General features: G+C 38.0%; 1 protein-coding gene across 16 annotated transcripts in view; it reads right to left on the bottom strand.

Annotated features, from left to right (window-relative positions):
- CDC42BPA (CDC42 binding protein kinase alpha) overlaps positions 1 to 25,954 on the bottom strand; it is a 309,339-nt gene that overhangs the window by 174,153 nt on the left and 109,232 nt on the right. For all 16 annotated transcript variants that reach the window (XM_056137674.1, XM_056137749.1, XM_056137680.1 and 13 more), the window contains exons 4-5: positions 22,573 to 22,668; positions 3,819 to 3,967 (exon numbers count right to left, since the gene is read on the bottom strand). In XM_056137674.1, the coding sequence (XP_055993649.1) occupies positions 3,819 to 3,967; positions 22,573 to 22,668 (245 nt within the window). The remainder of the gene's footprint in view (positions 1 to 3,818; positions 3,968 to 22,572; positions 22,669 to 25,954) is intronic.

Raw genomic sequence — 25,954 nt, 5'->3', positions numbered from 1 at the left:
TTAGCCACTGTGCTAAGGGCTTACTCCTGGCTCTGTGCTCAGAGATCACTACTGGGAGTGCTCAGGAGACCAAAATGGTATAAAATACTCAAACCCAGGTTGGCTGCATTGCAAGACAAGCACCTTACCTGCTGTACTATCTCTTTGGTCCCAATCAAGGCATTTGTGCTATTTAAATCAAAACATTTAGGCTAACATTCTTCAAATGTCCAATGAAAAGATAATCACTTCACTTAATCACTTAACTTCCCATTAGTCGTTGATTTGCTCAAGCAGGCGCCAGTAACGTCTCCATTCGTCCCTGTCGAGTGCCAGTGTAGTCCAATGGCATCTGTTTGCTCTGGGAACATGAAGAGCCTCAAACCGATCGTTCATGATCTTGATGAAGAAGTCTGACCATCTGGTAGGTGGGCAGCCACGTGGTCTTTTGACATCCCATGAGATCCAGTCGGTAACAGCTCTAGTCCAGCGGTTGTCTTTAAATCTCATTACGTGACCAGCCCATATGATTTTTGACACCTTGGCAAATGAGACAGCATCCCTGATTCTTGATCGTCGACGGATGTCGGAACTCCGGATTCTTTCTCTCATTTGAGTGAAACGTGATATTCCAAGCATAGATAGCTCTTTCAATTCCTCTTTGGGAGAACTGAATAGCATTCTCATCCTGTTTATGTAGGGTCCAGGTCTCTGAGGCATATGTTAATGCAGGAAGAACAGTGGAATCAAAGAGATGTGCCCGGAGCCGGAGGTTCTTCGTCCTCTTAGCTATTTCTTCGACGTTCTTGAAGGTGTTCCAAGCTGCTCTCTTCCTCCTGTGCAGCTCAGGTGCCATTTCATTTGTCATGTTGACTTCTCGACCTAGGTACACATAGCTGTTGCACTCGAAGATGGTCATTCCCTTGAGAGCGAATGGGGCATCAGGAACGAGGCTGTTTCTCATAAACATTGTTTTCTTAAGATTCAGCTGTAGTCCTACCTTTCCACACTCACGGTCAAAGTCGGCCAGCATTTGTGCCGCTTGGCTGATGTTTGGTGTTATTAAAACAATGTCATCAGCAAAGCGGAGGTGGTGTAGTTGCCGACCATCTATCTTCACTCCCATTCCTTCCCATTCCAGTTGTCACATGATGTTCTCGAGTGTGGCACTGAAGAGTTTCGGTGAAATGGTATCACCCTGCCGAACCCCTCTCTTGACATCACTGATTACTTCTTTGTAGAATGGTGAGATCCTGGTAGTGAATCCGCAATACAGCTCACGAAGGATCTTGATGTATTGGGCTTGAATGCACTGATTGGCTAGGGCTTCAATGACCGTTTCCGTCTCAACAGAATCAAAGGCCTTCTTTAAATCAATGAAAGACAGTCATAGGATATGGTATATGCTTTATTTAAAAAAAAAAAAAAGGACCAGGGCATTTGTACAGTGGGTAGGGTGTTTGCTTTGCATACAGCCAACCCAGGTTTGATCCCCGACATCCCATATGGTCCCCTGGGCACCGCCAGAAGTAATTCCTAAGTGCAGAGCCAGGAGTAACCCCGGAGCATCACCGAGTATGACCAAAAAAACAACAAAAAAATCAAGCCTCTTTTTCCTCTTCTTTTACGTCAGTATAAGGACCACAATACCATCTCTAAATCATGATTACACTTTAAGTGTTTTTACTCAATAAATCACATGATGATTAAGATGTCAACAAAGACTAAACAAGAGAAATATACATATATATAATAAGTACGAATTTTCTAGTCAGAATATTCTATTTTAAATAGTTCTAGAATTTTATTACTAATTAAGTCAGTTAGCATAAGACAGCAACATAGAAAAAAAAATGAAGCACTCAAAAAATTTTCTCTTCCTCCCACACTCCTGTTCTTCATAGAAATTACTCTCATCACCTATAACTAAAAGAAATCGTAGCATGTTAGTAATTTCTTATACAAGGTAATGGTTCCAGGGTGAAATACAAGAATCTTCACACACTTTTCTCTAAGGAGATCTTTTTTGAATCATTTTTAGTGAATTATTCAAATCATTTTTAGTGGATTACTCATAACAAACAATACAAAATAAATTATTTATGTCCTGCTTTGGGGGCAGGGTCTGGGGTTTGGGATGGAAACATTCGAAATATGGTGGTGGGATTGGTGTTGGAATATTAAATGTAACAAATCATTGTGAACAACTTTATGAAAATTAAATTACATTTTAAAAAACTGAAAAGGCTATAACCGATATTTAGCTGAAATAAATGGCAATCACAGCACTGTATTTAGAATGAAAGCACCCAATATGAAAAAAATAATGCTCACTAAAAGATCATTAAAAGTACTTCTTATAATTAAGGAGGTATTTAAATTTTTTTTCTGAGAGTTTATATTAAAATATTTTCAATTTCATGTACTTCAAATTTGTACCAGAGTAAATACTTTATATTATAATATTAGAGAACATAAACATATACTCTCTGGTCAAACAATATATATATATATACATATATATTTGAAATTTATTTATTCCTGAGAACAGGCATAGTGAAAAATAGGTTTTTTAAAATTACTTGACTAGTCTCAGAAACTTTGTTTCACTACAACTGACAACTTTTGTTATGAGAAAAAAAATTAAATGATTTTAATCATTTGAATTTAAATGATTTACTTCCTAAGTATTGCATTTACCCTATTATGTATTTGGTATTATCTGACAGGATTAAAAACAAAAAAGAAATCACTGCTACTGTTTTAAATCAGAAGAGTTCTCAAAGAATGGTGAACAGGGTCAACAGAAGTAGGAACAGAAACACCATCTGAGAAATTGTTAGAAACATTATTTCCCTATCCCCACCCTATTTACTGAATTAGAAACTCTAGCATTAACCCAACAATGTGTGTTTTCATAGTTTCTTCATATAATTTTGATGGATGCTAAAGTTTGCAAACCATTATCTTAGAAAATGGCATGGTTTTACCTACTTCTTGGCATTTTTTTATTTCTTAATTTTGCCCACTCAAAAGATTTTCCATTTGAATGATAAATTCACAATTAATTTCATGATTTGATAGTTCCCTTTCAAAATGTAAAGCTGACTTTTAAAAAACCCAGGTTGAAGTATTATCTCTTATTCTTAAATTATAAGTTTATATAGAAAATGATGTTCTACAAGTTAATAGATATAACAGTAATCCTATCTAAAAACCACTTTCCAGATAGGCTCACTTTTCTTACATCCCCTCTTGAACTGTATGTAATAAACATTATAGAGGAATTTTTAAGTGAATCACTACCTATCAAACAATTTACAATGAAAAAATTATTTCAACAAAATTATTATTGCTTACAAAAATATGTTCATTGACACTTATGTAAACTTTGAAAGTATTTTTAAAGAAACATAAAATACACAATATGGATCTTCCCTACAAGCAAATCACCCTATTAGGTGTAATCCAAAATCTAACTAATAATACTTGTAAGACTATTACAAGTAAACTGGTCAATACATACTTTTTAAGAATTATTATATGGAAATTTAAATGAGAACTTTCACAGAAATAGTCTGTGGAAATGCAGAGTAAAAGTGGTAATTTTTAGATATTATATATATATAAATGAACAAGTATGCACATCAGTTTCTTAAATGCTAATAATGACAATACCAATAACAAAGCAAAAGAATCACAATCACCTCAAAAGAAAGTATTTTGGTTTCTGAGAAATATATTAAGACCATAATAAATTCATTTGGCACTAAAAGAACTCTGCTTTCAGAAATCACATGATGGTTTCCAGCCAGACAATGATGGAGTGTCTTACTCACCTATGTACATAATGCAGTTGATGAACAGAATCAATTGCTATCACCATCTCTGCCAAGTAAAATCGAGCCATATCTTCAGGCAATCTATCTTCAAATTTGCTGAGCAGTGTAAGTAAATCTCCACCAACATAATAATCCATAACCAAGTACTGGAAACAAAAATAAAATCTACTTAACAAATAATAAGAAAATGAATATATTTAATATACCTATTGTCAAATAACACTGGGGCAAATATTTTGTTAATATACAAGAAGCTATGTCAGACTATAAGGAGTAGTTATTAAAATTCTTATAAATTCATAAAATTATAAATAAAATTTTTAATAACTGGGGCAAGGAATAACAGGATTTTCATAGTTTTGTTGTATTTTGTTACATGAAAAAATGTAATATCATATACAAGAAAGATGTTTCACCAACATTTAATAGAATAATAAATATTTAATTCTCTAAGACGTAAAAAATGATTAAAGAAATTCAGACTATTAAAGAGCTCAATATGTTAGATTCACCTTCATCACCATTACATTTTCCGAGTTCACCTTGGACAAGGAACAATGCTATTGTAATTACTGCTTAGACCCAGTAGCTGAAAATCACTGTGTATAAGATAAATAATTCCCACCACATATTTCTATTCTCATATCTGATAGCTACAAATATAAAAATGAACTTAAGAAATTCTTAAGTATATATAAAAAGAAGCCACTTAATTTCAGATAGAGATTCATAGGGAGAAGTATGTAATACTGTTGATTTACTACAAGAAATTTTATTTTGGGAAATAGCATAACCAACTCCCCCCAAACCTTTGGAATTTACTAAAAAAGAATAATACCTTTCAAGCACACTTAATATTAAGTTCTGGAAAGTCCCCAGTGACCAAAGGATGGGTGCTGGTTGTCAGATAAACCAACCATAATTAGAGGGTTGAAACTTTCAGTCCCAACTCTTAATCTTCATTAAATAAAGGGGACTGGACACCTGTTGTCATATTTATAACCCTAATTTAATCCTGTAAAAATAATATGAAAACATTTTAAAAAATACAAACCAGGGGCTGGAGCGATAGCACAACAGGTAGGGTGTTTGCCTTGCATACGGCCGACCTGGGTTCGATTCCCAGCAATCCATATGGTCCCCTGAGCACCGCCAGGAGTAATTCCTGAGTGCAGAGCCAGGAGGCAACCCCTGTCTACTTCTGGGTGAGACCCAAAAAGAAAAAAAAAATACAAACCAATTCAGAAAGTTTCCAGTTTGTAAACACAAGAGTGCTGGATATAGCGCTTACTAGGAGAAATGGGGACAGACTTCAGGAGTACAGCAATAGCCTTGTATATGTGAAATCCTGGGTTTAATGCCCACCATCCCATATGGTCCCAAGCACCCCATATGGTCTTTCAAGAACCAAAAGAAGTAATTTCTCAGTGTAGAGAGAGGAATAATCTCTGAGCATTCCCAAGCGTGGCCCCAAAACAAAACAAAAACAAGAAACAAAAAAAACTCAAATCCCAACTTCTGCTGTTTGCATGAGATCCACTTGAAATTTTTATTAACAGAGGCTCAGAATAAAAGGTTAAACAACAATGATATAGGCAAATGTTAGCTTAAAAAGGAAAGGAACAACTGTACATCAGGTAAAATACATTTCAAAGTAAAACGAAACAGGGATAAACATTATGCAATGATTAGGCATGAATTACCTAAGAACTTAACACTAACTAGCATGCAGGCACAAAGGAATGGTATCCAATATATAAAGCTAGAGGATCGAACAGACATTGAACAGAGAAATAGTAGAAAACCTTAACACCCTATTCTTACACTGAAGAAATTGACTACAAGAGTAACAAGAAACAACATCCTAATGACAAGTTGAAGAGCATAATTTTTAATAGACATTTATAGGAATCTCCACCTACAAAAATCAAAAATACGTTTTTTTCTTTTGATTCTAAATCACACATGATGATACTCCAGACCTACTTCTAGCTCTGTTTTCAGCAGCTGCTCTCGTGGTACCCCAGGCACCATGCATTACCAGGGATCAAACTCAAGCTTCACACAAAGCATTCATTCACCCCTAAACTTTTTTCTGGAATGCACACAGAACATTCTCCAGTAAAGACCACAAACTGGGATACTAAATAAGGGTCTGCAAAGTCACAAATATTAAAATAATATCAAGGAATTTCAGATCACAGTGCTATGAAGGTGGAAACTAAACATAAACAGCACAATGGAGATAATCTGAAAGATTTGGAAACCAAATAGCATGCTACTGAATAACAATTGTTTAAAAACAAAAAGAAACAAAATAACTCCTGGAAACATAAATGAGACTGAAGATACAAGTCCTCAGATCATGAGACAAAACAATTAACAGTACTAAGAAGTTTATAGCAACAAATAGTTATGTCAGAAAACAAAAGGGCTAAAATAAGTAAATTAACCTCACCTCCTAAGGAACTAGAAAAACACAAACAAAACCTAAAAACAGAAGAAAATTATAAAACAAAAAATTTAAAAAAACAATACAGTGCCAGCAAGAGTGCTCAATGAACTAGAGTGCATGCTGTAATCCTAAATTGGATCCAATACAAAATGCAATCCCCAAGCACCACCAGGAGCAACCCCAAGCACTGAACTGGGATCGGTCCCAATGCACTATCATGTGTAAACCAAAAAATACATAGACAAATATTCAATAAAATGAAGACTTTAGGGGCTGGAGCAACAGCACAGAGGGTAGGGTGTTTGCCTTGCATGCGGCCAACCCGGGTTCGATTCCCAGCATCCCATATGGTCCCCTGAGCATCGCCAGGAGTAATTCCTGAGTGCAGAGCTAGGAGTAACCCCTGAGCATCGCCGGGTGTGACCCAAAAATTTAAAAAAAAATGAAGACTTTAAAAAAAAAGTTGACAATATTTAGCAAGAAAGACAAGACTGACAACCCTTAGCTGGAGTCACAAAGAGAAGGAATTGGCACTGACTTTCTGCTTGCTGCTCCACCATTCCAAATGAGGTTTGCCTCCCCTTGCTATCACTGGGTCTATTCCAGAAGGGGAGGTAGAACCCATCCCTACTGGGTGGATCTCAGCAGCCTCCACACCTGATCTGCACCATATTAAGGAACTATACCACAGCTCCTGAAGCACACAGCCACTGAAGCAGCCACACAATAGATGTACTAAACAAATTATGATCTCAGAGCACCAATAGCCCTGGTCTAGAAACACAGCAGCGAGACCCAGAAGAGACCACAGCTCTAGAGATCTCTCTGGGCCTCATACCACGTTGATTTCACAGGAGTACCCCAGATAGAGCAGATACACTCTCCCTGCCTACTCCAGATGGAATCCTGGAAGGCCTTCCTCAAGCAAGGCCCAGGTATGTGGGTTCCAGGACTAAATCTCTAGGTTGCATGGCAGCAGAGGAGCCAGGCTGTCCCTCCCCAGATCTCCACCCACCCACCAGTCTGGCTGTCATGCCCACAACCCGCCTCCGGGCGTCATCTTAGCATACCAACAGCCCGGGTCCAGAGACTCCCAATTGAATCCCAAAATGGATTAGAGTCCTACAGAGATATCTCTGGAACCCAACCATTTACAATGTAGAATTCCAGATGTAGTGCCCCACCAAGGGACTGGATGTACCCAGTGCAAGCTACCCTGGTATAGAAATGGGCCTGGCCAAAGTGCCATAATACTTAACTGTAAGTTAAGAGCATGGTCATGGACAAATTCTGTCATGATCCAAAAAGTAATAACTATATTCGAACCCTGCTAGGGTTAGGAAAGATTAATCTGGCCTGAGCTCCGTAGTCTGAGATCTATAGCGAGATGTCCCCAGGAGAGCGACCCTACAAGCCTAAGATATATCTCTTACTGTGTCCATGAAAAATAAAAAATATTAGAAAGTAGAATTAAGACGTTAAGTTACTGGTCTAAGGGGAGGAGAAACACTCCTTAAGTGTTGTTTTGCCCTCGAGGGCTGTTAGTGGTCAGGAAGGCTTTAAATATGTTGACTGCACTTCCTGAGAAGTTGAAAAAATGAGGAGGTGTGGTTAAAAGAGATGGTAGAAGTGGAAGCTGAGCCAGAGTGAGGAGTTTGGGAGAAACTAGACAGAGAGCAAGGCAGTGAGTGGAGCACAGAGAGACTTAGCAAAGGGAAAAGCAGGAGACAGGAATGAAGGGCAGTGTGACCCTGGAATGGGGAGCTTAGAGAGATTGGAACAGGTATGAGGTCCAGGTGTGAGAAAAATGGAATAAATGGCAACTGAACACCAACCCGCCTGATCGTCGTTCTTCCTTCGTCCATCCATGGGAACAGCCATCCCAGGTGGGGAAGCAGCTCGAGCACTGAGCGCGGGCGGAAAGAGTAAGCAGCCCAGGAGCCCAGCATCCCAAAAGGCACACTCCTGGGTGTTCCCGCAGAAGACATCATGTCCCCCAACTTTAAATTATACTCTAACGGTATACCAATTAAATCAGTGTTTTGTTGGAATAAAAGCACTGAGAACAGCAGAAGAAAACTAGAAGCCCAAAAATAAATCTTCAAGAAACATGAACTTATTTCACAACACAAGAACAGAGAGCATAAAATAAAGGGGGGGAAAGGCCTCTTCTGCTGATGGTTTAGGAAAAATTGGCTAGCCAAGTGCAAAAGAAATTGGACTGTATCTCTTATGCACAAAAGTTTATTCAAAATGGGTAACTTAGATGTTACAAACAAATCTATAAAAAACATCAAAGAAAACATAAACAGTCTATAATACTGACTTCAAGCACATCTTTCATGAATTGATTTCTTTTGCAAAGAAAAAAAATAAACAGGAACACATCAAACTAAAGTTTCCATACTAAAGAAGAAAATATTGCTAAGATTAAGACATTCTACTGAACAAGAGAAAATATTTAGACCTCATACACCTGATACAAGGAAAACTAAAGAACTAAAATAATTCAACAACAAAACAACAGCATCAATGGGAAAGTACAACTCCATAATTCCATATAAAAATAATTTCAAAAACAGTGTGTAAAACCTAAAACCATAATGTATATAGAAGATAAAAGAGATAAAATGTCCCATGACCTCAACACTTGAAATTTCTCTGGGAACAAAATCTTAACAAAGAGGAAAATGAAAATGAACTGGACAACATTAGATTTAAAGGAATGAAAACATGGCCTACTGAATGGAAGAGTGCATTTATAAATTAAACATCCAATAAGGTATTTATAACCAAGGTATATAAACTTATATCATATTACATATATATTGATATTATATATTAAATATTGCTATATATCAATATATCATACATTTAACAACTACCCACTGCAAAAATAAAATCTAAAAGTGAACAAAATATTTGAATAGATTCCACCTAAAAGAACATAAAGATGACTGAAGTTTATATGAAAAGATTTTACCATCACTAATTATCAGAGAAATGTAAATACAACCCTAATAAGATCTCCCTCATACCTATAAGAATCAAATCAAACAAGCAGTTTTCAATGAAGTATGGAGAAATAGAAGCTTCTTGAAGAATCACAGTTTTCAGAAATGCTTGTATCAATCTATACAATGCTTGTATCAATCTGTACCTACCACCAGCACCACCTCCTCAGCACTGAGGCAGAGGTAGCCTAGGCAACAGCAGTTATAGCCCCAAAACAAAGCAAAAATGATGCCCACCTCACAAGCAGAATGCATATGAGTCCTACAACTGAAGTGAAATGTAAGTGCTGCAGGCAAGAGTATAACCAGTGAGAACTACAATCAAAATATGCACAAACACCACAAGTAAAGATATGCAAATAGCTGTTATCATTTGCACAAGCACTACAGTTCAACCCCTGGTAAGTACCACAAATAAATGCATGAGCATCACAGTCAAGCATGTGAGATTCCTAGCCACAGCAACAATAATAGAACAACAGGGGTGAAATAAAATAACTAATTCTTGCTATATAACATTTTGTATTTGGATATTTTATAAGACTTCTATCTTTATAAAATACAACTAGGCTTGTAAGTAATGCAGAAATATATAGAGATCAATAGCCATCAGTGTGGTTTCAGTACTTACTAACACCTTTTGAAAATTCTTCATGATTAACTACTGTAATTTTGCTAATACCCAACATGTATTTCATTTATTCTCATAAATTTTATTGACAAACCTATGCAGAGTATATTTGCAAGACACATTCATCACATAAATTTCATATAATTATAATAAACCCAAGTCAAATATCAATCCACTAAATTTAATAACTCAGCAAATAACACGTACAAAGCTCTGTTATAACTTTTAAAAAAGTCTGAATAAAACCCCATAATAAAAATAGCTTAATGATTCAGTACACATTATAAAAGAAATGTGTCAGAAAACAATATTTGCTCTCACTACTGAAACTCTATCACTGTTAATTCTACTCACTTATTAAATACTGGTATAGTTTAGTAACCAGTATTTAATTGACCTTGTAATGGAATGCAATATGAAGATTAATGAGTACTACTAAGCATGTCAGAGATAAAAATAAGAGCAATATAGTAACATTAGTTGAACACCTAGACCTAAACTGAAATCAAATGAACTCATGGCCACTAAACTATACAAACCTTTAATATTTTATGAAAGATGAAAAAATTCTGTCATTTATATTTTTAGGTTAGCAAAGATGAGTAACATATACAAATAAGTATACAACTGCAGTATTCAAAAACATACAACTATTTAGAAAAAATCAAAAATCCTAAGAAACTAGTTAGTATGAAAATAAAAAGAATTTAAACACAAGAGTTGATCTTCCACAGAACCAAAAAAAAAGGGAGTGGTACTGGTATGAAAGTTATCATGGATTATAAAAACAAATCAAATGTTGAAGAACATAGGAAATAGTTTAAGAAGGAGGACACTCTGCTGAGGTAGAATCATCGAACTTAGGGCTAAGCCTAATATTTTCAGTTTTGCCTTTTTGTTAAATCATGTGACAATAGTTAACACTATTGATAGCTTAATTTACCTACTCTTCTTTCTTTAATGCAGAACCTTGATTCTCTTATGGAACCCTCATATCAAATCCCCAGATGGCTTTCTGGTAGCACTGCAAAGGTGGTAAAAACAGAGAGACTCACACCCAGACAGCAACAGAACCAATGAGGAAGCAGTACAAAAATCCCATCAAAATGACAAAAAGAAAATGGAATCTTGGAAGAAACTCCCAGAATTAAGCAACTATATAATCAATCAGAAAAGGAGTTCAGGGATTATATTCTCAAGATGTTTAATGAGCTCAAAGAAGCTAGCAGTTTAGCACATGCAGTCAACTAAGCACAAGTAGTCAATAAAGCACATGAGATAGTACAGTCCACCTTTGTTTGATCTCCTGTACCAGATATGGCCCTCAAGTCCCATCCGAAATAATTTCTGATTACCGAGTGAGGAGCAAGCCCTGAGAAGTGCCAGACGTGGCAAAATAATTAAGTATTAAAAAAAAACCCAGAAACATTAGGGGTAAGAGCAATAGTGCAGTAGGTAGGACACTTGCCTTACACACAGACAAACCGAGTTCAATTCCCAGCATCCCATATGGTCCTCCCAGCAGCACCATGAGCTATTACTGAATGAAGAGCCAGGAGTAAGTACTGAGCACACTGGGTATGGCCCCAAAACCAAAAAGAGAGTGTATGGTGACTCTACCAGGTCAACCTGTACCTGCGAAGCAAGTGCATGAGCGGCCTGATGGTGCCTTCAGACTTTCAAATATGAAAACTTGTAACTATCTCACGATGATTCAGTAAAACTAAAATAATTTTTAAAAAGAAAAGAAAAGAAAAAGGAAAGATGGAAATACTAAATGAGTAGTATTTAATAAGTGTGTATCTGGCCTTAATCCAGAGACACACAAAGGAATCTCCAAACCTAGCAGCTTGCTGCAGAGATGCCTCCAGACTTTAAGCCTCAGCAGGGTGCCTCAGATGGGGGCAGGTGTCATCCTTCCCCTGCATCCTAAAAACCTTGGCAGCTGCCAACTTCCAAAACCCAGTGACAAGTGCAGGTACTCAGGTTCAGTGATGGCAAACTCCAGGCCTCAAGGGACAGGGGATGGACCAGTCCTTCCCATCCCCATGGGACCCTGGAAGTCATGCTCACAAACTGCCTCTGGCTGCAATTTAAGCTCCTTTAGGTCATGATGTAGAAAAACACGAAAGAATCTCTGAATTAAGCAGTTCGCTGCAGAGATTTCTCCAGAACCTAATTATCTCAAATTTTAGAATTTCAGGAGCACGTGACAGCTCTCACAGCCACACCACATTTTATGTTATTCATAACAAGCAATACAAAAGGGGGTATGGGTGAAATTGTCTGCCATAGAGGCACAGGGAGGTTTGGGGGGTGGGGGAATGAATACTGGGGACCTTGGTGGTAGAAGATGTGCATTACTGGAGGGTTGGGTGATCAATCATTGTATAACTGAAACGGAAACAGGAAAGCTTTGTAACTGTATCTCATAGTGATTAAAAATAATAATAATAATAATCATTTGATCACTTGACGTCCCGTTAATCAACGATTTGCTTGAGAGGGCGCCAGTAATGTCTCCATTTGTCCCTGTAGTGGGCTAGTGTAGCCCAATGGCGTCTGTTCATTCTGGAACACAAAGAGCCTCAAACTGATCGTTCAGGGTCTTGACCATCTGGTAGGTGGGCAGCCACGTGGTCTTTTCACATCCTGTGGAATCCATTTGGTAATGGCTCTAGTCCAGCAGTCATCTCCAAATCTCATTACATGTCCAGCCCATCTGATTTTTGACGCCTTGGCAAACAAGACAGTGTCCCTGATTCTTGAGCGTTGACGGAGGTCTGAACTCCGGATTCTTTCTCTCATTTGAGTGAAACGTGATACTCCAAGCATAGCTCTTTCAATTCCTCTTTTGGAAGACCCAAATAACATTTTCATCCTGATTTCCTAGGGCCCAGGTCTCTGAGGCGTATGTTAATGCAGGAAGAACAGTGGAATCGAAGAGATGTGCCCAGTGTTGGAGGTTCTTCATCCTCTTAGCTATTTTTTCGACGGTCTTGAAGGCATTCCAAGCCATGCTCTTCCTCCTGCGCAACTGAGGTGCCAGGTCATTCGTCATGTTGTCTTCTCAACCTAGGTACACATAACTGTTGCATTCAGAGATGTTTGTCCCGTTGACAGTGAATGGAACATCAGGAACAAGACTGTTTCTCATAAACATTGTCCTCGTGAGATTCAGCTATAGTCCGACCTGTCCACACTTACAGTCGAAGTCGGTCAGCATTTGTGCCACTTGGCTAATGTTTGGTGTTATTAGAACTATGTCATCAGCAAAGCGGAGGTGGTAAAGTTGCTGACCGTCTATCTTCACTCCCATTCCTTCCCATTCCAGTTGTCGCATGACGTTCTCGAGAGTGGCACTGAAGAGTTTCGGTGAAATGGTATCACCTTGCCGAACCTGTTTCTGGACATCGATGATCACTTCTTTGTAGAATGGTAAGATCCTAGTAGTGAATTCGTAATACAGCTTACGAAGGATCCTAATGTACTGAGTTTGAATGCCCTGATTGGCTAAGTCTTCAATGACTGCTTCTGTCTCAACAGAATCAAAGGCCTTCTTTAAATCAATTTACGGTACACAGAGCAGCATCTTGAACTCCTGAGAAACATCAATGAGCTTGTTTATTGTGTGGATATGGTCAATCGTGCTGAATCCATTTCGAAAACCGGCTTGCTTGCATGATTGTCCTCTATCTAGTGTTCTGCCAATCCTATTCAGGATGACTCAAGTGAACAGCTTGTAGATGACAGACAATAGGCAGATCGGGCGATAGTTGCCAATGTCGTGGACGTCTCCCTTCTTGTACAGTACTACAGCCCTGCTGGTTTTCCATTGGGATGGAACCTTGCATTCAGACAGGTAGCATGTGAAGAACCGAGCCAGCATACTGATGAGTACTGACGGCAGGTTCTTCAGGTGTTCAGGTCTGACCTTGTCTGGCCAGGTGCTGAAGGAGAGGCTGATAAAATCTCAAGGCCGAACTAGGCTGCCAAAATGAAGAAAGACAAAAATGATTTTCTGTACTTTCAATGCACATATACTGGCATCAGATGCATCCATCGAGGACCTGATGATATAAGCATGAAAGATCAAGTACGACATCATTGGTCTGACCGAGACCAGAAGGCATCAATCACATCATGCTGTTTTTGACACTGGAAAAGAACTATTCCTTGGAACAAGCAACAAAAGAGGCACTGGAGGTGTCAGTGTGCTTGTCAACAAGAAATTGGCCATGAGCATTGGTTCATTCGAATGCCTAATAACCCGAATCAGACGATTACACTTGAATAGATGTGGCTCACTGTCAGCAGTTTCTATCTTCGTTGTCTACGCACCAACCTCCAATTATGGTGAAAGAGAAATTGAAAAGTTCTACATGGGGCTGGAGAAGTTCTATAAAGAAGACCACACCTGGAGCTAGAGCAATAGCACAACGGGTAGGATGTCTGCCTTGCACGCAGCCGACCCGGGTTCGATTCCCAGCATCCCATATGGTCCACTGAGCACCACCAGGGGTGATTCCTGAGTGCAGAGCCAGGAGTAACCCATGTGCACTGCTGGGTGTGACCCAAAAAAACAAAAACAAAAACAAAAAAAGACCACACCTTCTACAAGATAACTGTTGGTTATTTTAATGACAAAATAGGACCGAGAAGATCAGTCAAAGAACTCCACATCAGGACCCATGGCCTAGAATGGAACAAACAGAGTGAGAGACTGTTGGAGTTCATCATGTCGACCAAGACCATCCATGGTAACTCACAGTTCCAGAACGTCAAATCTAAACGTTGAACTGGAAGTCTCCCGGTGGACGGTTCCACAATGAAATTGGCCACATCATATTCAATCGACGGTTTTGCCTGACCGATGTCGCTGTTGTCCCAAAATTCAAAACAGGATTGGACCACCGACTCCTTCGTGCAAAATTCTACTTCACAGAGCAGGGAGAAAGGGCTGCAAAGTTTAAGAAGAGAACTCCCAGAACGACCACCAACTGGGAGCTCTTTTGCACTATTGCTGCAACATGGGAAGATGCCATCGTTGACAACATTGACGAGGAATACAATCTACTGGTTCAGCACCTCCATGATTGTGTGAGGAATGCCAAGAGAGAGACAGCCACAAAAAAAGCCTGTCTTCAAAAACTCTTGAGCTTATTCACCAACGTGGTTTGGTGCATGCCTCAAAAAACCGCAAGCAAACATCCAAGCTCGCAAAGCAGTGCAGAGATGCAATAAAGGAAGACCTCAAAGAGAGAAGAGCAGAAGTGCTGGTAGATGCGACAGAAGCCAGGAAAAGAATTCGTAATGCCCGCCTGTCCTTCGCCAACTACAAGACCAAGATGACTCCCCTTCAACGTCCTGATGGATCTATCACATCTTCCAGTAGTGCAATAGAGAAGATTATCCATGACTTCTACTCAGACCTCTTGGATAGCCACGTCCACCTGCCCACATACCAAGTTCCGCAGGATGGATATGTTGTTCCCAACATTCTCCCTTCTGAAATCCAACACACCATTTCATCGGTAAAGAACAATAATAATAATAATAATAATAGTAGTAGTAGTAGCACTGCACTGTAGCATTGTTCTCCCATTGTTCATTGATTTGCTTGAACGAGTACCAGTAATGTCTCCATTGTGAGATTTGTTGTTACTGTTTTGGGCATATCGAATACACCATGGGAAGTTTGCCAGGCTCGGCCGTGCAGGTGGGATACTCTTGGTAGCTTGCCGGGCACTCCAAGAGTGATGGAGGAATCGAACCCGAGTGGGCCGCGTGCAAAACAAACGCCCCACATGCTGTGCAATCACTCCAGCCCAATCATCACCGTCGTCGTCATCATCATCATCATCATCATCATCATCATCATCATATTAACATTCTGAATGAAAAAATAATAATGTGGAGTTCATGCCCAATTCAATCAGCTTAATCAATGGCTGAATAAATAGCAGTACTCCTACATTAGGGCTGGAGCGATAGCACAGCGGTAGGGCGTTTGCCTTGCAAGCAGCCAACATGGCTGACGCGAGTTTGATTCCTCCGCCCCTCTCGGAGAGCCCGACAAGCAACCGAGAGTATCTCGCCCGCACGGCAGAGCCTGGCAAGCTACCGTGATGTATTCGATATGCCAAACACAGTAACAACAAAGTCTCCAATGGAGACGTTACTGGGCCCGCTCGAGCAAATCGATGAACAACGGAAGGACAGTGACTCCTACATTAAAAAAAATAAAGAAAAAACACAAGAAAGAATGAGAAAATAAATGAGAGCAAAAATGAGAAAACAACAATCAGTAGTGGCAGAATTAAAGAGTCTGATAGGTGAAATAAAAAATGCAATGGTGGGAGAGCCAGAGTGATAGAACAGCGGGTAGGCGTTTGCCTTGCCCCGACCCAGGTTCCATCTCCAACATCCCTTATGATCTCCAAACCACAGTGAATTATTCCTGAGTGCAGAGGAATTACACTTAAGAGTATCCCCTGAGAATTGCCGAGTGTGACCCCCAAAAGCAGAAAAAAAGAAAAGGAAAAATGCAATAATGGGACTAGAAATAAAACCACAACAACAAAATGATAAAAAAATGAAATGGAGAGGCTGGAGAGATAGCACAGCGGGTAGGTCCTTTGCCTTGCATGCGGCCAACCCGGGTTCAATTCCCAGCATCCCATATGATCCCCTGAGCACTGCCAGGAGTACCTCCTGAGTGCAGAGCCAGGAGTTACTGCGCATCACCAGTGTGACCAGAAATCAAAAAAAAAAAAAAAAAAGAAAAAGAAAAAAAAGAAATGGAAAGCCTGAGAAGCAAAGTGTCAGAAGTCAATGATAAATGAAATCCAAGATGCAGGAAATCTCAAAAAAAAAGACCAAAAAACTACAAATAATGAGGAAAAGTCTCAAAACAAATGAACAGCACACAAAGAGCTATGGGATAAATTCAAGAAAAACAACCTAAGAATTACTAGAATCCCCAAAAAAAGGAATATGTAGAATCACAGCTGAGAAATTATCTAAGTTGAGGAGTGAGGCACCCAAATTCAAGAAGCTTAAAAGGTTCTAGCCAAGTGAAACCCAATAAAAAAATTAAAAAAAAAAACCCTAGGTATATCATAATCAGAATGATGAAAGCCAAAAAATAAAAAGTATTCTTTAAACAGAATACTGAAAGCAAGATCAAATAAGAAAATCACGTGCAAAATCAATCCTTGAGATTTATGGCATATATCAGACATTATAAGCCACAAGAAAATGGTGGAATGTTGTTAAAAATCAATAATATGATTACCAAGAATTTTGTCTTCAGCAGAACTATCCTTCAGAAATGAAGGATCGACACAAAGCTTTATGAATAAGCAATAGCTCAGGAACTTCATAAACTCAAAGTCAATTCTAAAAGAAGAATGAAAGAGACTCTTTTAAAAAACAAACCTCAAACAAACATCACTTCTACAGAATGATGACAAAAAACTACCACATGTCAGTGATCTTGCTCCATGTCAATGGCCTAACATGAGACAGACTGACATGATAGAATAGAAAAGTGAACTCAAATTCCTGCTGTCTGCAGAGATAAATCTGAATAATCAGGAAAAACACAGGCTGAGCAAAGGTTAGAAAACAGTACTTCAAGGAAACAACCCTCTGAATAAGGCTGGGGTGTCCATAATCATATCAGACAACATAGTTTTCAAGTTAAAAAGTCATAAAGGACAGAGATGGTCATTTCCTAATGATCAAAGAATATGAACACTGGGAAGAACTCACACTCCTAAACATTTATGCACCTAGTGATGACCATCAAATACTTAAAAGGAAGATACTGACAGTAATACAAAAGTAGTGAGAGATTTCAATACTTTTTTTTTATTAGTGAAACACCATGAGATACAGTTATAGACTTACAAATTTTTGTGCTTGGGCTTCAATTATACAATGAACAAGTACCAATCCCTCCTCCAGTGTCCATCAATACTTTTTTTAAATCTCCTCTGAATCAATAAACTAAGGTAAAACTAAACAAGGAAACAATGGCTTGGAAAGAAGAAATGATGTGCTTAGCAAACATATACAAAGCACTAAATCCCCCCCAAAACAAAAAATTAGAAATTACACAAATTACTACTGAACAACTACTGGGAACAGAGGAAATCAGAGAGGAAATCAAAAGATTCTTAGAAACAAACAAGAATAAATATATGACCAACCAGAATATATAGGTCACGGCAAAGGCATGGCTAAGAGGAAAGTTCCTAGCAATGCAAGCAAACATTAAGAAGGAAGAAAGGGCCAACATAAATAACCTAACTGCATGGCTTACGACTTAAGATACTATAAAAGGACCAAGCAGTCAGGAGAAAGAAAATAATGAAATTAAGCAGAAATTAATGACCTGAGCTACCAAAAAAAAAAACCCGCACGCCAAAGGATTAACAAAAACTTCAAGAGCTACTTCTAAAAATAATAATAATAACAATAACAACAGCAATCTTTATAAACCACTAGTAAACTCACAAAGTAAGACAAAAACTCTAATAAACTGAATTAGAAATGAAAGGGGACTATCAGAACAGATACCACAGAAATTCAAAAGATCATCAGGGATTACATTAAAAATCTTTATGCCACAAAATGAGAGAACCTAGAAGAAACGTGTAATTTCTTGGATTCCTATAACTTACCAACGTAAAACCAAGACAACATAGGAAACCACCTGAACAAACCAGTTACTACTGAGGAAATTAAAATGGTAATCAAAAGTCTCCTCAAAAATAAAAGCCTAAATGATGGAGAATGGGCACTGGTGGAAGGATGGGTACTGGATCATTGTATAACTGAAACCCAAGCACAAAAATTTGTAAGTCTACAACTGTACCTCATGGTGTTTCACTAATAAAAAATTTTAATAAATAAATAAATAAATAAATAAAAGCCTATTCTCAGATGGGTTCACTAGTGAGTTCTTCCAAATCTTAAAAGAGGGCCTACTACCAACTTGATTCCAGTTCTTTCAGGAAATCAAAGAAATAGAAACACTTTGAAACAGTTTCTACCAGGGAAATATCACCCTGATACCGAACACTGACAGAGGACAGCACAAAAAAGGAAAAACTACAGACTGATATCCCTGATGAACATAGATGCAAAGATCCACGACAAAGTACTAGAAAATCAGATCCAACGATTTATAAAAAGATAATACACCATAACCAAGTAGGATTCATCCCTGGGATGCAAGAATGTTTTAACATATGCAAATCAATCAATGTAATACACCATATAAATAAAAGAAAAAATAAAATCATAATATCAGAATAATAGACGTACAGAAAACATTTGATAAGATCCAATAACCCATTCCTGATTAAAAAAAAAAACTCTCAATAAGATGGGAACTAAAAGAACATTCCTCAACATAGTTAAAGCCCACGGCAAACATAATACTCAATGTGTAAAAATGAAAAGCTTTCCCCCTAGGATCAGGCACAAGACAAGGTTGCCTATTCTCACCACTTCTACTCAATATAGCATTGAAATTACTTGCCATAGAAATTAGGTAAGAAAAGATACTAAGGGAATCCAGATAGGAAAGAAAGGAGTTAAGATCTCACTATTTGCTGATGACATAATATTATATTTAGAAAATCCTCAAAACTCTAAAAAAAGCTCCTAGAAACAATAAATTTGTAAATTTGAGGGCTAAAAATTAACACAAAGAAGTCCAAGGCTTTCCTATATGCATAAGATGAAATAAAAGAGAGATGACTTTTTTAAATCCCTTTTACAATCGTGCACCAGAAAATCAAATACTTAAAAAATTCTCTTAACTAAAGAAGAGCTATTAAAAAAAAACCTATAAAACCTATAAAACATAAAAGAAATAAAAGAGGGCACAAGGAAGTAAAAACATATCCCTTGATCATGAATTGGGAGGATTAACATAGCCAAAACTGCAACTCTCTGCAAAACATACAGATACTATGAAGTTCCTATAAGGATACCCATTTTTAAAAGAAATAGATCAAGTAATCCTGAAATTCATATGGAACAATAAATACCCCTCATCCCTAATAGCCAAAGCAATCCCCAGGAAAAAGAGGATGGAGGCATCACTTTCCCCAATTTCAAACTGAACTATATAAAGCAGTAATGACTAAAACAGTATGGTACTGAAATAAAGACAGACCCCCAGATCAATGGAATAGATCAACGGAATAGAACTGAAAATACAGAGACAGATTCCCAGGTGTACAGTCAATCTTTGACAAAGAGCAAAAGTTTGAAGTGGAGCAAGGGAAGCACCTTCAACAAGCGGTGCTGGGAAAACCAGTTGTCCAAATGCAAAAAAAAAAAAAAAAAATGAATTCATGGGACTGGAGCAATAGTACAATTGGTAATATGTTTGCCTTGCATGTGGCCAACTCGGGTTCAATCCCTGGCACCCCATATGTACGCCAAGACTGCCAGGAGTGATACCTGAGCACAGAACGAGAACCCTGGAGTACCACCAAGTGCCGCCCCTCTCCCAAAGAAAAGAAAGAACCCAAACCCCTTTCTAACACCATGCATAAAAGCCAAATCAAACTGGACTAAAGAAAATACCTCAATATTATACCAGAATCCATGTTACACTTAGGAAAGCAGAGTCAGAACTCTTCACAACATTGAAGAGGCATTTTTAAGGAGGCAATGTCATTGTCCAAACAAAAACAAAGACATACTAATGAGACATTAAATTAAGAGGCTTCCAGACCTCAAAGGAAGCAGTGACCAAATTACAAAACATACCAAAGACTGGGCTAAGGCTAGAGCCATAGTACAGAATGTAGGGCACATATCTTGAACACAGCTGACCTCGGTTTGATAACTGGCATCTATATGGTTCCCCAAGCCCCATCAGGAGTAGTAAATTTTTAATGTAGAGCAAGGAGCAACCCCTGAGCATAATGAGGTCTGGCTCCAAAACCCAAACTAGGAACTGATCCACTAATTCCACTTCTTGGAATGTGCCCCAAGATTCAAAAACACAATGGAGAAGTCATTTGCACTCCTATGTTCCTTGCAGCATTCTCCACGATAGCCAAAATCTAGAAACAACCCAAATGTCCAAAAACAGATGACTGGATAAGGAAAATATGGAACATATGTACAATGGACTGCTACTCAGTCATTAAAAAAGAATAAAATCATGCAAGTTGTTGCTACTTTAGATAGATATGAGGAGTACTATGCTGAGTGAAGTTAGTTGGAGGGAGAGAGAATAACACAGAATGACCTTTTTCAAATGTGAAATATAAAGAAACAACAGTGGATTAAAAAATGTCCAATGGTAACTGAAAGAAAGAACATGAGAACTGATCTTCAGTATGAAGTTTGCAACTGGGGGTTGGTGGGAATAAGACAGGGAAGGGAATACCACAACAATGGTGTAAAATGTTATGCATGAAATCCTATCAGCACCAGTACTGTAAACCTGAATATGAAAAGCATGTCCTGGGGTCTGAGCAATAGTACAGTGGGTAGGGCACTTGTCTTATATGTCGCTGACCCAGGTTCTATCCCCAGCATCCTATACGCTCCCCCAAGCACTGTCAAGAGTAATTCCTGAGTGTAGAGCTAGGAGTAACCCCTGAGCATTGCCAGATATGGCCCAAAACCTAAAAATATTTTTAAAAAATTGAAAATGCTCCTCTCACTGAGGCAACTGGTGGGTGGGAGCAGCATTTCCATCGGGGAGCACATTTGTGGAAAGAAATGCAGAGGTAGCTAACCATGTTTCCAGAGGCACACAAACCAATCTCGGAACCCTGCAGCTTTTGGCAGAAATCCCTCCAGACTTAATTAAATATCAGAAATCCAAAATTGCAGGGCCACTATCGCACCCACGTGACATCATATGCTCTTCATAAACAGCAACAGAAAACAAATGATCTAACATTGCCTTTTTAGCGGTCTGATTGTTGGGGGGAAATTTCAAATAATAATGGTGCATCTTTTGTCAAAATAATGAATGTAATCAAAGTAGAGAGTTAAGTGGAATTCATCTGCCTCATAGGCAGGGGGAGGCTGGGGTGAGGGTGTATTGGGGTTCTTGGTGGTGGAAAATGTGCACTGGTGAAGGGATAGGTGTTTGATCATTGTATGACTGAGATTTAAACCTGAAAGCTTTGTAATTGTTCTCACGGTGATTCAATAAATAAATAATAACAAAAAACAAAAATGAAAACAAAAGAAAAATCCTTTGGGGGTCAGTATGACAGTACAATGGATAGGGCAGTTGCCTTGCACGTTGCTGACCCAGTTCAATCCCCAGTATCCCATATGACCCCCTAAGTACTGCCAGGAGTGAGAAGTAAGCCCAGAGCACTGCTGGGTGTGACCCAACACCCCCCCAAAATAAAATCCTCTGTATTTCCTAAACATATAAATGTTTCAAATTACAAAGTATTTTTAATAATACCAATGAAAAGATATAAATTATAGAGGAGCTAAGTCACATAAAATAAACAACTTATATTCTGTGAAATTCAGTGGTTACTGTATATAACATCTACAATTACAAAAATATAACAAAAAATAATGCTATATCTTGCCCTCAAAATAATTTAAAAGGATGCAAAAACACTTAAAAATGATTCTTACTAAATTATTGTCATCCTGGAAAGCATAGTGCAATGTTGTAATCCATTTGTTGTCTCCATTCACTAAAACATCCCTTTCTTCACGAAAACATGCTGTCTGAAAAGGAAAAGCAGAGTTTTGTTTAAGAATGTAAACACATAAAACCAGAAAATAAATTATACAATTACTTAATATGTTCTTCACACTTTGCTATGGAAAAGGAATACAAGTAATACTATGACTTTTCAACAAGTTTCAATGCACCATTTTACAGCTATATTTCAATTGACCATCCAGACAATTAATAGCTTAATACAGGTATTTCTGATCCTTCACTTTTAAGAGGACATAAGCTGTAGTCTTTAGTATTATCCCATTCTTCCCTCTTCTCTAGATATAATCACTACCTGAAGCTGGTGTACATTATTCCTGTCAGATGCTTTGGTTAAAGACATGTGTCCAATATCTTTAGTTACTTTATGTTTTAAATTTTTTAAAGAATGACTTTTCTCACGGTGACTCAATTAAAAAAATAAAAATTTAAAATTAAATTTTAAAACATTAAAAGTTTTTTTTTTTTAGCAATCAGGAAAATAAAGTCAAAATCACCTCTCCTTAGGATACATACTGTGCAGGACAGAGCCATGCTTAAGTGGGGCAGCACATGCGAGGCACATGCAGGACCCGGAACTAGACTCCCCAAACTAGCACTGTTGGAACCAGAGCACCTATGGGTGTGACAAAGGGTTGCCCCCCTAGATCTCTTAGGTCAAGGACCACTATTGTGGCCCCTATTTAAAAAAAAATTGGGGTGAGGGGTATGTGTGTGGGGAGGGGGGTCATCTGTCTCCAAAAACATCAAGGGACTCAGCAATATCCATGAGGAAAGTATTCTGTGCAAGCCCATTCATGCCCTCACACACTGTATCAACAATCCCTCTACAAATAATAAAGCATGTCAGGTGAAATTAAATAAAAACATAATCTGCAGCAAAAAAAAAAAAGTTTTTTTTAAAAAATAATGACTTTCTACCAGTCCTTCTGCAAATGAATTACTTTTATCCCATAATGACTGTTTTCATTTTACTGGTTATGGTATTCCACTGTGTCAATACACCGGAATTTACTATGTAACTCCCTTAATCATGAAATCATAGGTTATTTCCAATTCCATTATTACAATGATGCAACAAAGTTCAAAATTGCTCTGAAGTATACATTTAGAACTAAAACTGTCAGATATATGCATCTTAATTTTGTCATAGAACCAATTTACTTACCTAAGTGCTATACCAATTACTACCCTCTTCCCAGTGTGTGAAACCTCCTATTTTACTACATTCTCAACTAGACTTGGCACTGTTAGGCTTTAAAGAGTTGAATACTTGAGTTGTGTGAAACAATAACTTGTGCTTTTGGTTAACAGACTACTAATTGCTGGTTAGTAAAAGAGAGATTAATGTGTTTATCAGAGTCTGAACAATCTTTTAAAAATTGTTTACTGTATTTGTCCACTTTCTCTAATGAGTTGTACTTTACTTACTAATCTGCCAAAATTTTTGTTTTCAGACTATTATATATAACATTACAGATATTATATATTTTACGGACATAATCTGAACAACCTTAGAAATGTATAACAACTTAATATGATGATACATTACAATTACAATTCTATAATATAGCTTTAAAACCTTTTAAATAAATAAAATAACAAGAAAGAACTGAAAGGTAAAGCAGAAACTAGAAGTCTCCCTGAGTCAAGTGTCCATATTTTCAACGTCCACTTATTGTTCCAAGAGATTCTAGTTTCCGGGGCTGGAGAAACAGCACAGTGGGTAGGGCATTTGCCTTGCACGCGGCCAACCCGGGTTCGATTCCCAGCATCCCATATGGTCCCCTGAGCACCGCCAGGAGTAACTCCTGAGTGCAGAGCCAGGAGTAACCCGTTACCAGATGTGACCCAAAAAGCAAAAACAAAAAAAAAAAAAGATTCTAGTTTCCATATTTTCAATGTCCACTTATTGTGTCAAGAGATTCTATCAATAATTCTGTTAAATATATACTAAGGAAACAAGCATTTCTGTATATATGTATAAGCAAACACATACTATATTCATCTGGTAACACATTTTCCCTAGCACAGCGGGTAGGGCGTCTGCCTTACAAGCGGCCAACATGGCCGACCCGAGTTCGATTCCTCCACCCCTCTCGGAGAGTCCGGCAAGCTACCGAGAGTAGTCGATATGCCAAACACAGTAACAACAAAGTCTCCAATGGAGACGTTACTGGGCCCGCTCGAGCAAATCGACGATCAACGGGAGGGCCTTTACCTTTACCTTACCTTTACACAAATGTAACCACAGTTCTCAAGTAACAATATCTGAACTGCTTTCTGTATCAGTTCATAAACACCTACTTATTTTTTCAGGGTTTTTTTAACATTTCACACATACTCAAGAATACCATAGTTTTTTCTATATATGAGAGGTACTTAATAATTATTAGGTACTTGGGGCTGGAGAGATAGCACAGTGGGTAGGGCGTTTGCCTTGCACGCAGCCCACCCAGGTTCGATTCCCAGCATCCCATATGGTCCCCTGAGCACCGCCAGGATTAATTCCTGAGTGCAGAGCCGGGAGTAACCCCTGTGCGTTGCCAGATGTGACCCAAAAAAGCAAAAAAAAAAAATTATTAGGTACTTAATTTATTTCCTGCAAGTAAATCCAAGAGCTGCAACCAAAACAGCACTATTATGCAACTAATTTTTCCATATAATCCATAAACTTTTTGTTTGATTAGAACTTCCACTCTTAGATATTACATAATATCACCTGAGAAAATACTGAAAACAAATGGGAATTTAAAAGCTGAAAGCAAATTACTAACTTTTACCTACCAAATAGGTAAATTTTACCTATCAAGTGAAATCTACATTATGCTTCAATTCACTTTAGGGAAAAAACAAAATCAAGTGACATGCTGAACACTAAGTTCTGGTTTTTTTTAATTTAACCAGCCTGAGGTGATGTTTTATCGCTAACATTTTAGAGCAGAAGAAAGCAGTTAGAATGTAGGAGACAGACAGCGGTTTCAAAGTTCAGAGACATTGCAAGTAGAATCTAATAAACATCTGAGTGATGACTTACAAACAAAATAAAGTCCAAAAATCTTTTCGTTTCAGAACAATTAAATTCTAAGTGGAGTCTAACCTACGCTAAACCTGTTTTAAAAATAAAATAATTACTCTAAAATACTTAACTATCACTGTATCACTGTTATCCTGTTGTTCATTGATTGCCTCGAGCAGGCCCCAGAAATGGCTCCTTCGTCCTCTCCCTGAGATTTTAAAAAGTGCCACATTCGAGGCTCTTTCAGGGTCAGGAGAATGAGACCCATCATT

This window comes from Sorex fumeus, unplaced genomic scaffold (genome assembly GCF_029834395.1).
Source record: "Sorex fumeus unplaced genomic scaffold, SorFum_2.1 ptg000007l, whole genome shotgun sequence".
NCBI classification, from domain to species: Eukaryota; Metazoa; Chordata; class Mammalia; order Eulipotyphla; family Soricidae; genus Sorex; species Sorex fumeus.
The sequence above is the reverse complement of the archived record's forward strand: the minus strand, read 5'-3'. Positions and strand labels throughout refer to the sequence as shown.